Genomic DNA, 16,024 nt, shown 5'->3' with positions numbered 1-16,024 from the left:
TGTTTCAGTGCTACACTCCCTGCCTGCCTGCTTCACTCCCTTTCCATGGTGGCTTATTTCACAGTCGCACTTAATAAACAAGCCACATCAGCTTCCTTGATTTGTTCTTTCTTTGCCAGGATAGAAGTGATTGTTGATTTGTTTTTGCCATACATCGCGGTGACTTATTTCAGTCGCTTAATAAAAAACACCAAAAACAATGGATTTTAAGGAAATGTTTGGATGAATGCACGGAGTACATGTTCATTCGCCGACAGACAAAGGGAGACTGACTCACCTATGCATGGCGTCCCGGGCTGATGAGTCTAATATGGCAATGGCCGAAATATCGAGCAAAATTTCCACTGAAAAACCAGCCTAAATACAAATCGGCTGATAAACGCAGCGGCCAAAAAACGAGGTTCCACTGTAATTCAAGAATACCTTGTCCACTCGGCTACAAATTTTCTAACGCTGGTGTACTGTACCTAGAAAAAGTTCATGCAACTACTGGCATATGCAGCTGCCCTCTGGTCAATGTTATAGACCTTTTGCAAATATTATTTTCATGCTTTAACGTTAGAGAGCATCATTAACCCTTAAACTGTCCAAACGTAATATACGTTTGCTCGCGTAGCGCTCTGAACGTAGATCTACGTTTTTTTTTTACATTGTTTCTTACGGAGAAAATCAGTGTCAGAGCGCTACACGCGCAAACATAGATCTACGTTTGGACAGTTTAAGGGTTAAATCATCAAACTTTCAGTACTGGTGTATCGTACTTAAGCTTGGATTGTTGTTGGGTTTAAGCAACGATTTGCCAATTTTAATTTGGTGTGAATGAATTATTATTATGAAAAAAGAAGAGCTAATAATATGGTGTCAAACTTTAGTATACCCCCTTCTGAATAGCTTCACTCTTTAAAGGCTGATATATCTTACAGACGAACTGGTACCCAACAAGTCTAAGATTAGTAGATGCAGTTAAGTGAAGAATACCTTCCTGGTCAGCCTCAATCTTTGAGAAATAATGGGCATTATGCTTGTATTGCTTTTGGGCTGTGTATTGTAATGTGCTAGTTCTATTAGATATTAGCCTATTATTATTAGTGTTGCATTTACTGGTTTCTTCAAAGTAAATTTTTAAGAGAATTTGAAGCAACAAATGAGAAAACAGAAATATTGTAAAGCATTCAGAAATCCTTTTAATGTCTTTTCGAGTTTTGAGATTATTATAATAAAAAAGATGCACTAAACCTACAAGGGTAATATACCACACCAGGGCAGGGAAGGGTGCAGGGATATTGGACAGCAAGAGAGACATGGATTAGGTTAACCCTTTCAGGGTCCAAGGCCCAAATCTGGAGTCACGCACCAGTGTCCAGGAATTTTCAAAAAAAAAATTTGTTATTTTTTCTTATGAAATGGTAGAGAATCTTTTTGTGAAGGTAATAAAACAAAAAGTACGAAATTTGGTGGAAAATTGACGAAATTATGCTCTCGCGAATTTTGATGTGTCAGCGATATTTATTTAGGCCAATTACATTATTCCAATCAACCAAATTCTTAGCTATTTCACTAGTATTACTTCTATTCTATCGATTGAGCACAAGAAATCGCCAAGTCAACTGTTTCAACTACAAAATAAAGTGATCGGAAATTGTTAATTTGGCCAATTTAACACAAAGTTCAAAATATTCCAATTTCAAAATAGGGTCCAGAATAAACAATGTAGGCATTCCTGGCACTAAACTAACATTTCCTCTGTTCATTAGTTATGTTTTGAGGCTTTACAAATAAATTCCATTTTGATTTTTTATTCACATAATGAATTTTTATTCACACCAAAAAATAGAAGATTTACTGTTATGCAATACTGTAATAATTGTATAAATATCATCACCATATTTGTGAATGTATATTAGACCCACCAGCTGACGTGTATCAGACGTGTGAGGTCGTTTGTTTACTCTTGAATATCGGCAAAAATTTAACATTTCCGCTACTTTGAGCTCAGTTTCAAGCCATTTCCAGTGCTAAAACCAATCAAAATCATCTCTATTTCTGTAATATGTCTTCCATTCTATCAAATGAGACCAAGAAATCGCAAATACAACTATAAAAAACATACGAAAAAACACTGCAAAGTTGCTGTTTTAATCGAAAAATCATGATTTTAGTTTTTTTCTCTCATTATACACAGTGTGCTGCAGGATCTGTTTTATGTGGTGCACACATACCACATAGATGTATTCTCTCATATCTAGGCCCAAATGTACCACTCATAGTTTATCAGAGTGAGCTGAGCTCATGGCATAGATCTACGGTTTGGACACTCACCGTAAAGCCGTAGATCTACGGGACGGACCCTGAAAGGGTTAAGGAGTGCAGTGGATAGTGCAGGGGTAGAGGGTAGCAAGAGATTGAGGTAGAAAGGGCTGTGAGGAGTGCTAGAGGCATCATTATCAGTTTGTGCAGTAAATCAGTTGCTGTCAAAAAGTCAGAGAGTCTGGGTTAAAGGAAGGTCCATCAGCAAGAAAGGAAGGTAGAATAAGGGCAGTAGAGTGGTGACAACGTTGGAGGTAAATTGTGTGCTTGTTGATAGAGTGGGCAGTCCAACAGAATATGACTAACAGAAACTGGAACCTGACAATTCTCAGACTGGAACAGGGCACCCCTCCACGAGATACCCATGAGGAAGATGAGGGTGGCCGATGTGAAGGGAGAGAGTAGTCTCCCAACCTTGACGCTGATGACAAGATGATGGCCAGAAACCTACACCTGGTTTAATAGAATGTAATTTGTTACATAGCAGATCAGACCAATCAAGTTTTGAGAGTTTAGTGAGCCCTTAACTTTCATATTTTCAGTTTTATTCTGAAACCAGCATACACACTCGTGTAGTTTTCTTCCTTGAAGGTTTTTGCTCGTAACTTTTGAATGCTTCATCCAGTCTACTTCAAATTATCAATATGTACAAACTATTACCATAGAAAAGTTCATGAAACTATTGGCATTTGCAGGTGAACTTTGGTAAATTTTGTATTATAGCAGATAATTCCCATACTGGTTTCTGTGCAATAATTTACTATTTTAAGGGAACCGCTAAACCCACAGGGATCACACACAGCCTGGGGAATGGGAGGCAATCAGGTTCAATACAAGGGAGTATACTTAAAATTCCTTGGAACCAGAGCTCCCTCACCAGCATTTAAGAACTTGATGGGTGAGAAGTTGAGCTTGCCTTCACCAATCAGTTTTCATCTTTCAGCACTGGTTGGGATTGTTAAGTGTGTGTAGGTGCCAATTTAGTTTTTAAAATTGTATGGTGTACTTTAAAATAACTCTAGCATGCCTGCTCTGAATGGCATTATCTTTAATGGCTGATGAATCTTGTGAAAAGGATAATTTTCATGTTTAGCCTGTGTAGATGGAAATTTACCAAATTATTAAGATAAACTTTGGAATTGTTGGAGTCTGAGATTACTTGTTAGATAGGAGTGAATGGAGACAAATGGTTTTTGGGACCTGACGAGCTATTGGAGTGTGAGCAGGGTAATATTTAGTGAAGGGATTCAGGGAAACCGGTTATTTTTATATAGCCGGACTTTGAGTACTGGAAATGGGAAGTACAATGCCTGCACTACAAAGGAAGGGTTTGGGATATTGTCAGTTTGGAGGGATATGTTATATATCTTTATATATGCTTCTAAACTGCTGTATCTGGGCGCCTCTGCAAAAACAATGATTATGTACGAGTGAGGTGAAAGTGTTGAATGATGAAAGTATTTTCTTTGTGGATTTTTTTTTCTTTCTTTTTGGGTCACCCTGCCTTGGTGGGAGCCAGCCAACTTGTTGAAAAAAAAAAAAAAAGTATCCATGCAGGAAGTGTTGAATCAGCTTGTCCGAAGTGATCAGCTTTAGTCTTTAAATGCTGCAGTATCATACAATACTTAAGACAATATGCTGCAAGGTGTACTGTTCCTTTTATATGAAGAGGTAGACATGGCTGGAATTACAGGACATCGGGATACCTTTCTCAGATCCCATGACTGATAGACACCTAGTTGAATATATTAGTTGGAAAGTGGGGGATGGGCAGAACTACAGGACAGTCCCATGGTGGGAAGATTGATTGATGTATTATAGATAATGCAACCTTACTATTATATTGAAACATGACAAGCTTCACACAAGCTTGTCGTATTTCCCTCACTTCAATTATCACTTCATTTGTATATCATATTCTGATGTTAGATCATGTCACACTCATTGTTAACTCCTCTGTTTAATTACATATCTTATTTAGGTTCTTTCAACTTGACTAACATTTTTTTTATTAACCTTTAGTGGGAAAACAGGAAGAACAAAGATGAGAGACCATGTGATAGTTTATATATTCATAGGGATGCTATAAACCTGTCATATAGCACTGGAAAATAAGAGGTAATCATGTTTGGCTCATGAAAGGGAGGGTTGCTCCAATGCCTTGGATAAAGATACCTTTACCAGCATCAAAACAATACAAAATTAAATTTCATAGCATTTTGTTCGTACAAATTTATAAAATGTGTCAAGATTATGAATTTGTCTAGTGGACAATTATACTTTATACTGCAATTCAACAAGAATTAGTCATTTTGCAATTATTTCATCTTTAAGTATTGCAAGTTTAGTCAATACGATCAAAAATTGTTCAAAAATCAAATGCTTTACAAAATAAACTATTCACAGTACTATAGAGGACAATCAAAAATGTTTCAGTTGCTAAACATCACTAACAGTAGTTTTAGACATTACAATATTAAGAGTTAGCACTAAATCCAAAAGGGTCATTAAAGGTGAAGACATTCTAGTTCACACTAGGAATTTACAAGCTTCTGTAGTTATCTAGCGTGTAAGCTCTCTCTATGCTACGATACGTGATCCTGTCAATTCCTCGCACACCAGGCGATTTTTGACGACTCGTAAATTTGCTGAATGCTAATAACATCCGGTGGCAGAAATAAGAAGCAAAATTAAGATGTGCCTTTATTTACATTTATACAGAAGTTATATATATATATATATTTTTAGTTAGAGCTTCGATTTCCTTCGCATTACCAGCCAACTGTTCATCAAGCAACCCCCCCAATCAGATTCTTCGGTTACAGTTGTTACTGCCTTTTACCATGTCTTACTGTAACATGCCTATTATCATACCTTATTACATATTAATGCTCCCTCTTTCTAAATGCTGAAGTTACACCTACTGCAAATCCATTCACCCTAATCATGATTCATCAGAATGCTTTTCCACCACATGTGCACAATTAGACGAATTATGAATAAATTTACTATGACAGTATAGTTTTTTTTTTTTTTTGCCAAACTACCGTCAGTTTTGACTAGTGTAACTTTCAATATATTTTACGTTCCTGAGCAACCAATGCGCAAATAAATATTATACTTCATGAGATGCTGAACACCTCTCGCTAACTAATTCTTTGTGTTCCATGATGAGTTTTATAGCATTCAGAAGGAAATTATTTTATGAATTTTGATACCCTGGAAAGATTAGAAACAAAATTCAATGTTGAAAGTACATAATAGATTTTAAATTTCAACTATTTATCACAAAACTTAGATAATTGCAAATCTAGTTTTGTATGAATCTAGAGTAGAAGGTAAGAAACAACATTTATAGTTTTAGAGCAAGAGAAATTTTTTCAGCTAATTGCACCATAAATTACTTTAATGAATATAGGTGAACAGGTTACGGAAGATGTGAATCCTGAAGTTTCAGATAATAGGGAATTCTGCACGTTGGGAAGAAAAGAAAAGAAAAAAAAGCTATATACCTTTACATATTGCTCGATCTCCTTATGTCATTTTCAATGAAATCCCATGGTTATCTCTCAGTTTAGAAGCTTTCCACTAGGTGATGGAAAAATGTGAAAATCAAAGCAATTCGCCTAATAGCCAGCAATAATCAAATCAGACATAAAGCACATGAATTCTGAGGCTCAACTATACACATCCAACTTTTGGAAAAAGTATAAGCTTCTTTAAAGTTTCCCCAAAGATCTGTTGAATAAAAATGAACTAATAATACCATCTTAAATCTTACTAGATTGCTAAATGGTATGCATTAGGGCTGAGTGAGGGACAATAGTTTGGGTTATCTTATACGAGAGGGGAATAAAGTCTATGTACAAGAATATTAATGAAGTATCTGTACATGTTACCAATATTACAGCAATTCTGGAGATCAACACTAAGCCAGTCTTAAACCAAGGCTCCTAAATAAGGAAGGAAATATTGCTGGACTAAAAATTATTAAAAAACACAAGAAGTGAATTGAAGTGTGAACTAAAAGTAAAATTGGCAAGAGAGTTTAACCAGCCAACCTACATGTTAATAGGCAATAGGAAAATGCCCAATATTTCTTGCATTTTCTACAGGATTATGTAGGCATGTTATAAAAAAAAAAAAAGGTCTTAAGAATAATCTTGTGTTCCTGCTATTTCAAATCAGCAAGATGGAGTACAGATGCCAATGAGGATAATTTCTTTTAAAGAATCTGTTTTACTATAGGGTAAACTTCATAAGAAGTAAATGGTAGTATTGGCAGAAAGAATAATACATTAGTTAGAAAAAAAAAAAAAAAAAAAAAAAAAAAAAAAAAAAAAAAAAAAAAAGTCGAGAATTCAAGACTGAGCAGGTGTGTCTAACTGCAAAGATACCAATTCAGTCCCCCCATACTCCTTACACATTTACCCCCCCCCCCTTCTCATTGGGAAACGAATAGCATGGATGATCAGCTAACACTGGGAAAACTCAAGTCATGAGAAAAATAAGAATATCAAGTTTGAATATAATGTAATATATGGTAAACTATATAGTGTATAGCCATGTAGGTAATTTAAGGTCAGAAATGCTTTGGCAAGATATTATAAAATTTACTTTCTAGTTCCAGATTAGTTATGGTGTGGTATTGACAATGTATTGCATGCAATGAACACCAGTTCCTTTATACTAGACTTGGTGTAGAATCTACTAAATACCATTAGAAAATGATTTTAACTACTGTATATACATTTCCGAAACTAATTTGATTGCCACAAAGGATTCGCCTTATACACACAAACTTGGGTTTCATCATTTCCCACCGAGTTTGTCCAATTGTTTCGTCTTTCTTATTCAATGTTGTGAAAATCATTTATGTCTCAATGGCACATTCAAGTCTCAAATTGTTCATATTAGCTTAACCTCATAGAAAGAAAATGAAAACTTGCTCATGGGGCAAATTCAGAATGTATTTGAATAAGAATTACACATAAAACTCATAGAGTCTATTTCCTTTCACAGCAATTAAGATGTCCAGCTGCATCTAATACACAAAAACCATACACAGGAAAGGTTATCTATTAGCTAATTGTAAACCTTGCACTGTTTACAAGGTCTTTCTCAAGTCAAAAAAAACTTTAAATGATTTGTGATAAAACCTGTTTGAGCTATAGATGGCCCATCAAAAACATTCACTTCTAAATTTACAGTATAACAAATTAACATCCAATGCTTAAGCCTGGATAAAACTGATAAATCTTAATTAAATTTTAACATATTTGGAGGATTAAAATTAAAAGCATACTTGTACCATCCACTCAGGAAAGTATCACAATCAAGGCAATCTCTTCTTAATTCTTAAGTCACCAATACACTGTAGGAGACTTGTACAAAATTTACCTAAAAACCACTGATGCACATAGCTGGGTCTGTGCAAAATTTTTTCAATCAGAAAAAATAAAGGTACATGTGTGGCAAAAAATAAACTTCCTTAACCTAACATAGTCTTAGTCCTACACTCGTGGGAATGTGTTACATCAATGGCCTCCGGTTTGTTCCTGGTAAACTTCAATTACGTCGTCATTTTCCATTTCCAGCTGAAAAAAAAAAAATTATTCTGGAGAAATTTACAAATTGCAGGTTTCCATTATTAAACAAGTACCCCAAATATGACAATCTCCATTCCCGAAGAACCAAGTACAAAATGCTCAACTGGAAAAATCTGAAGAATTTTTATAAGTATAGAACATATGTAAGTCTTTCTAAGCCTCAGCAAAATTTAAAATTTGAAGAGAAAAAAAAAAAAAAGGCACACAGGAATGCTGAGATCAAGCAGTAAAAAAATAGGAAAGAACCCCCACAATTGATTAAGCTAGCACTGTTCTAAAGCCATACTGCAAATTCAGAGTTTCAACAAGGAAAAACTATTTTTTTATCATTTTATACTAAATGTATGTTTTGAAGAACCAACCATTTAATCAGCCACCCAATGTACAGTATATATTTTATTACTACTTGGGCCTCCTAAATAAAAGTGGCAGCTACCTTATGGTTCAACAGTCAGAGCTGACATCATCCCAAAACTTGGAGAGAAGGAAGATATGAAGATATAAAAGGAAGACTTGGCATTTACATAACTTCAGTTTCAGAAATGGAAAAAATAATAAAATTACATGTTAAAATAAAAGGCAATCTCTGGAAGTTTGGTCTATGAGACCCAATTTCAATATTTCAACAAATATTGTTGTAATTCCATTCATTACAAAACCAATAAAGACATCCCATAACATATACATATCTATGAATTAAGGAGCGTTCCATAACATGGTGCCGAATTAAGCATCTAAATTTGAGTTACGATTTGAGCTACCAGAGTTCACAAACTATACCAATTAACATTCATACAACTAAGAACTAAGAAAATGCTAGAGTAGCAAGCATTTTCTTTCAATATTTGGGTGCAGGATGGTAGTAAAATTACTGCAAGAACTTGGCACATCAGGGAATTAAAGGACTGCTTGATCATTAGCAGTGGACGACAAAAATATTTCCCGAGGTAAAGTATGCCAGTTTTGAATAAGAAATCAGAATTTACCCATCATTTAAGGATTATGAGTTACAGAAAAAATGGAAATATATTTTCCCCATTTTAAACAAGATGCACATACATCAATTGTACAGCGTACTGTGCATATATTTTATAAAACAAGGCCTGAAAAAGAAATTTTTCTGAAACTAAAACCCTGACAAACTGGGTCAATCAGTGTAGAGCACTCAAAGTTAATCAATGACATATGCATTTAATGTACATCAGCATTAGAAACTTTTTTCTTGTCCAGTGTAAAATAAAACTGGAGTGTTAGCAAATTATGGCTAAGTATGAATTTCGAGTTTTAACCCTTTCAGGGTCGACAGGCCCTCTCAGACTTGTTCTCAGGGTTGCCCAAATTTAAAAAAAAAAAATTATTTTTTTTTCTTATGAAAAGATAGAGAATGTTTTCCCGATCATAATGACACCGGTATTCGGTATCCAGACCAGAGCTTTGGTGAGATGGGTAAGGAAGAAGGATGGGTAAGGATAGAAATTTTGGAAAAGGGTGGGAGGAGGGAAAGAGGTAGGGTATAAAAGGTAAGTGGCCCAACCACTTTGGTGTAATTTAAAAAGTGTACGTGAAATGATAAGATATTCTTTAAGAGGTATAAGACTAACCCATCAGAGTCACATAGATATAACAGAATATAAGTACATGACTCTGAATTGGTAATTATACAAGTTGCAATTGTTTTTTTTTGTTTTTTTTTGCGATTGCACAACGGATATTTATACGACAATGAAGGTAATAATTTTCTGGCCAGTTTATGGAATTACGCGACAATGGCTTCTTACAGGTGGTGTCCAGCCATGGTAAGTAGCATAATTTTTACATTAGATTGTTATATAAGATGTCTCCCTAATTGGGGGCGATGATTTTCTTAGTATACATAGAAGGGTTCTGGTGCTACCCAATCTTCTTCATCAGGGAGGTTGCTCAATATCATGGGTCGATGGTAATCATCTTTATGTATAAAACGACGGACCCTCTGTGGGAGAGTCATTCTTTGAGTCCTGTGAGGAGGAGTATTGATTATATAATCCGTGGTATTTACCACTTATATAGGATGTTCTCTATCTGGCATGTATAGTTCTTGCATTGAATAGAGTTGTTTCTTTTTTAGAGTGTCGAGGCGTACATTTATGGCAGTAATATCTTGTATGTGTAAATCTGCCATTTTAACTCTGTCTCTCCTCCTGGTATCGGTAATGAAGCGAAGAGCTCTATTCTGGACCCTTTGTAGCCGTAGCACGTTGGTCTTTGTTGTTAATGACATTGGGACACAAGGGTATTCGAGTATTGGTCTTATTATCATTTTATACAGATGTTTTTTAACATGTTGAGGGGCTTCATTGAATCGAAAGAGACTGCTAAGACTGGCTTTGGCTATGTTGATCTTTTTATTTACATGAGATGTTGAGTGGAGCAGCCTGTCTATTTCATATCCCAAGATCTTGTTAGGGTTTCTAATGGCTACAGGTGTACCTCTGATGGAGATACCCCCTTTATCTTCAATTGTTGATGCAAAACATCCTATCGTGCTAACAAGGACCTTGTCAGGATTAGTCGTAATTCTCCATTTCTTTTCCCAATTAGATGTTCGACGAAGTTCAATACTCATTTTTTCTATGACTCTCTCATACTTGTATTTTCCTGTTACCAAAAGTGTGAAATTTGGTGGAAAACTTACGGAATTATGCTCTCGTGAATTTAGCGGTCTCAACGATGTTTACGCATCGGTGATTTTGCCCACTTTGAGCCCTATTTTCGGCCAATTCCACTGTACTAGTCGACGAAAATCATGAATATTTCGCTAGAACTCCATTTTTTCTATCGAATGAGTGCAAGAAACCACCCAATTACCAATTTCAAGTATCCAATACAGTGGTCAAAATTTAGCAATTTTGCCAATTTCACACAAATTTCAAAAGATGCCAATTTCCAAATAGGGTCCAGAATAAACAAGAAAGACATTCCTGGCACTAAAATGACATTTCCTCTGTTCATTAGTCACGTCCCAACGCCCCTCTTACATTCTTTTGCTTTCCACTTTAAATTTTTATTTTCACAAAAAATAGATTTAGTTATGCAGACTATTGCATTAGTGTAAAAAATGGTATAAATAATATCGGCGCACTTGTGAAACAATATTAGACTCACCAGTTGACGTGTATTGGACGCTTAGCATGATTTGTTTACTTTTGAACTTTGGTAAAAATCGAACATTTCTGCTACTTTGAGCTCAATTTCAAGGTACTTTTCATTGTAAAATCAGTCAAAATCATCTCAATTTCTGCAATATGTCTTCCATTCTATAGAATGAGACCAGAAAAACTAGAATACAACAATAAATACCATACAAAAATACAGTGCAAAGTCGCTGTTTTAATCTAAAAACACGGTCAGTTTTTTTTTCTCATTATGCACTGTGTGCTGCAGGATTTTTTTTATACTGCACACACTGACCACATAGACCCATTCTTTCATATATAGGCCTACCAGCTTTCTCTCACTAGATTTGAGGGCGCTAGAATTTAGGCGTACTAGTACGTCAAAAACCCTGGTATGTAAGCCGTACTAGTACAGCCGAAACCCTGAAAGGGCTAAGTACATACAAGATTTATGTTCATTTAATAGGATTAAAAATTGGGAAATCGTAGGTTAACATACGACTGTAATCAACTTTTTTTTTGTTCATCTGAAAATAGCACTGTAAATCATGTGTAAAAATTCCAAATTTGTGGCTATTTTATGACTGTTCTAAAAATTAATTTTCTTTAGACTCGACTTCATTTTTGGTACGCGAAGTGCCAACTCAACATTGTAATCACATTTTAAATCTCAAAAATTCATTATGTTAGGCTTCCTGTGATATGCTACACATTTTCTTAGGCATCTTGTTAGAAGTGTGTAACTGCAAATGCTGCTATAAAAAAGATTCAGAATATAGAATATGAAGTATAGTCGACAAATAATAAACATGCTTTGAAATTGCTATACAGCATAGTACTGTACTGTACTTTTTTTTTTTTTTCAACAAGTCGGCCGTCTCCCACCGAGGCAGGGTGACCCAAAAAAGAAAAAATCCCCAAAAAGAAAATACTTTCATCATCATTCAACACTTTCACCACACTCACACATTATCACTGTTTTTGCAGAGGTGCTCAGAATACAACAGTTTAGAAGCATATACGTATAAAGATACACAACATATCCCTTCAAACTCCAAGTTTATTTCTTCCCAAAAAAGATATGATTTCTGGGGTTAATTTTTTGAAGTTAAAACCTTGTTAAATCTTAAAACAATTGCTATGTTTAACATGAATAGGACTTAATACTGATTATAGAACAGTTGGGAGATAATGTAAGCGAAACATATTTCCATCATTAAGATGGAAGGATAGACAAAATAAGCCCTCAAGATAATGGATTAATAGGGGTAAGGGGAGGAAGGTGTTTGTTAAATTTGAACAATGTTAAAAATGAGAGAAAAGGACTTATGTACTCCACTGTATACCTAATACACCTAGTGTGTATAATACTATGCACACAATTTACCAACCAATAAACATTTAAAAATAATGAAGTTCAGAGTACAATTTACCCAGTGGATTTTGCCAATTAAGAGTTCATTGCAATGAGGTCCATTACATTAAGAGTTTACTGTAATAGAAGAAACAGGAAATTTAACCATAAACAATAAAGTTTTGTATACTGTAATAGTTATGAACTGCAATGCTGATTAAATTTAATGACTAATCCAAGTTACATTTAAAATGACTTACCGCTTTGGGAGTTTCTTCATCATTTATACGTCGTCCATCAAAGAGAAAGCGAAGTGATGCTACTGGAACACCCACACGTTCACTGTACGATTTCTTTAGCTTGCCCATTTGTGTAGTCATTTTCACACGAAAATGGATTTCATTGGAATCCTGTCGAGGAAATATAAAACTTTACAGTGTTTACATAAAAGCTTGTAAACAAATCCTGTACTTTGCATTTTGTTAAATGCAATATTTACTTCACCATTTATACCATCATCTACTTGAACATATATTTATTCTTATGTTGATTGTGAACAAGGAACCCAATACAGACTCCTGTGAAATCCCACTCGCAAAGATAGGGTGACCACCATGTCCACACCATTGCCTATCAATCGCTCGTGCCTCAATTCAGGAGAGAATCTTCCTCCAAATATCATGCCACCTATATATTTTTGTCATGAAATTCTTATCAAAGGCCTTATAGAGGTCCATAGAACGTCACTACTGAGACCCCTGAAATTAAGTGAAGACAATATCGTGCATTAAAAAAATAAAAATGGTAGAGAATTTTTTTCTGAAGGTAACGACACCAAAAATGCAAATATCTGATGGAAAATTAATGAGATTACGAAGGCACAACAAGATAGGCCATCTGGGTGTAATTTACATATTGGCCATTTCACCCACCAAGACCTTTTTTAAATCAATTCCAATGCTCAATTCAGCCAAATTCCATTATTCTGCTAGCATGCCTTCCATTCTTTCCACAGAACACAAATCACTCATTCATCTATTAGAACTACCCTAAAGTCAATAATTTGGCAAATTTTACAAAAATTAATAAAAGTCAGTTTAAAAGCAGTCCAAAATAAGCCCAATACATATTCCAGCCACTAAAGCAACCTTTCCTTTGTTCATTAATCACATTCCCAGGCCTCTCCTATGTAATACTTTTTCCCCCATTTTTAATCCATCACACACAAAAATCAAAGTTTTACCCTATTTCTCAGCATAATAAAATATAACCAAGAATTGATCATGGTTTAGGCCACCCAATAACTGAAGTACACCTAGAAAAATCAATAATAAAACTAATGGGGGGAGGGGGCATGCACTTCCTCAGAAAAATAAAATATCATCTTCCCTACTTTAAGGACTATTTCAACCAAAATAATGTATTTCACTAGCTATCTTAAACCAAAGACAGTTTTTTTTTTTTCCATCATGCAATGCACACTCACTTCACAAACATCCTCTCATGTCTGGGTGAACATTTACTGCTCACAGCATACATGAGGGAGCTGTGCTTAAATTGTAAATCTATGCGAGCAACTATAGCATCAATGATATGACCTATGTGAGACAGTGAAAAAGTTAATCAAACAGCTGAACCCCTACATTGTGAGTTTGTAGCTAAAAGAGCAGATCTATGATTATGGTGTCCCATCTTCATTAACATTGGTTCAAAACTTTGTAAAACTTAAGACCTATATTACTTAGTTTATAGGTGCCATGGTCATTTTATGTTCCCAGGTTTAGAACCTTGCATTTTTCAACCTGCATCTGCCACTTCAACATTCAACCAATTTGGATTATCCTGTAACCCCCCTAGTGTCCCCAGAAATTTATTGATGGCCAAGTTTTTTGTCTCGCAAATTTGTCCTATTTATTACATCAATTATGTCGTTTACGTATTATTATAATCATGGATGAGCGCTAAACCCATACGATTATACGGCGCATGTGGGGAGGATGGAAGGTATTCAGGCTCAATTCAGGAAACCGAATCACAGATCCAATTCCCGAGATCAAGAGCCTCTCACCGTCAAGGAACCTCCCTTACATGTTCATGAAACAAATACAAGAGTACAAAACATTTAACAGACTTCCATTTCATATTTACAAGACAGGATAGTTGTGCTTTCCTGGATAACTGCTATCTACCACCCTGCTACATACAAATGAAAAATAAACATTTATCAAAGTCAGTACTCGCAGCACTCTAGTTGGATAGTTATAGATTTAGAAGGGGTATAAAAAAACAGGATTGGGAATAGTTGCATTCAAGTGGAATAAAGTGCCATGTAGTGTGACTGAAGCAAATACTTTGGGCTGCTCTAAAAACAAGTTAGAGAAATGAATGTGTGAATATAAAATGCCCATCATGGTCCAGTAGGACTATTAGTGCTCCTCTTTTTTTATGTTATTTAATGAGCAAGACACTTGTGCAACACTTGGATATTATGCTACTTGTTGCATCTCTTAAGATAGCACCATGCAATAGAGGTAATTAATAGTTAGTAGGACATACTAAATTTCAATCCCTAGCCTAACTTAATGCAACTGAAGAAAGTTTTTAAGTCTTCTGCCACTTAGGGTTAGCTGAAGTGTTGAAAACACACAGCAACTAAAGATACAAACAGCAAAATTAACAGATATACATACTCAACGTCAAGTTATTAGCACAGCAATTAGCAAAAAACAGAGACAAATTTGAAAATAACATGTATTGAAGCAAGACTTAAGTGGCGTGCCAGAGCTGAACTTAAACTTTGCTATCATTACCATCACATTGAAAACCTGCGCACCTCACCCTGACACCACAATATTAAGGAACTTACCTGGCCTACGACTTTAAGTTTGATGTACTCGTTCCCCTCACCCTCTGGCTTGGCGTCCTGAATGGAAGAAGAAATAAGTCACTTATTTACCTATAATAAGCTTATTACATCTCAACTATATCCTCCCAATGATAGAAGAGTATCTCATGAAGCCTCACATACACACCGCAGGCGAGAAAATGGCGTACTTACAGCGTTATCAGACATTGTGTAAATTTATGGCGGGAACGCGTGGCCCTTCGGTGTGACAAACAACAAGAAACAAGAAATGCATCCGGGACCCGCAAAAACAAAGATGGCGGACCAAAATGGCGCCAGATTCAAACATGGTCTTTTATATTCCCTTCAGGTGGCCTCGTCCCCTCACCATCATCCTTCTCTGCATCTTCCACCCACAAATCCGAGTCCGTGTGGTGATTTCTCGGCATCATACTCACCACACTGATCTAAAATAGAGAACAAGAGTCCAATGAGGAAATTGTCGTTTTCTACAGGGGTTTTCAAAATAGGTGAGCAATAGAAAACGGAGGAAGATGGTAAGCACTAGGTTCCACAAGACTCACTAACTAACACTTAAAACACTCCTCCAACAACCATTACCAGCTCAACAAACCTCTACTCTACGCACATGGCTAACGAAAAATACATCTACGTAAATTTATTGAGGTTTACTAATATCAGCTACGAAATAGATGCTCTTATCATCAAGATTTGAACGGGAAACTCCCTATTA

General features: G+C 35.5%; 1 protein-coding gene across 1 annotated transcript; it reads right to left on the bottom strand.

Moving 5' to 3' along the window:
- Positions 1–7,256: 7,256 nt before the first annotated feature.
- On the bottom strand, positions 7,257–15,622 carry LOC128696057 (small ubiquitin-related modifier). Its single transcript, XM_053787062.2, has 4 exons — positions 15,484–15,622; positions 15,292–15,348; positions 12,686–12,835; positions 7,257–7,904 (listed from the first exon to the last, which is right to left on the bottom strand). Exons 1-4 carry the CDS (start codon positions 15,496–15,498, stop codon positions 7,845–7,847), a joined length of 282 nt encoding a protein of 93 aa, XP_053643037.1. The 5' UTR covers positions 15,499–15,622; the 3' UTR covers positions 7,257–7,844.
- Between the last annotated feature and the right edge of the window lie 402 nt (positions 15,623–16,024).

The sequence above is a fragment of the Cherax quadricarinatus genome, chromosome 48 (genome assembly GCF_038502225.1).
Source record: "Cherax quadricarinatus isolate ZL_2023a chromosome 48, ASM3850222v1, whole genome shotgun sequence".
In the NCBI taxonomy this organism is placed as follows: domain Eukaryota; kingdom Metazoa; phylum Arthropoda; class Malacostraca; order Decapoda; family Parastacidae; genus Cherax; species Cherax quadricarinatus.
This window is presented reverse-complemented; position numbering and strand designations above follow the sequence as displayed.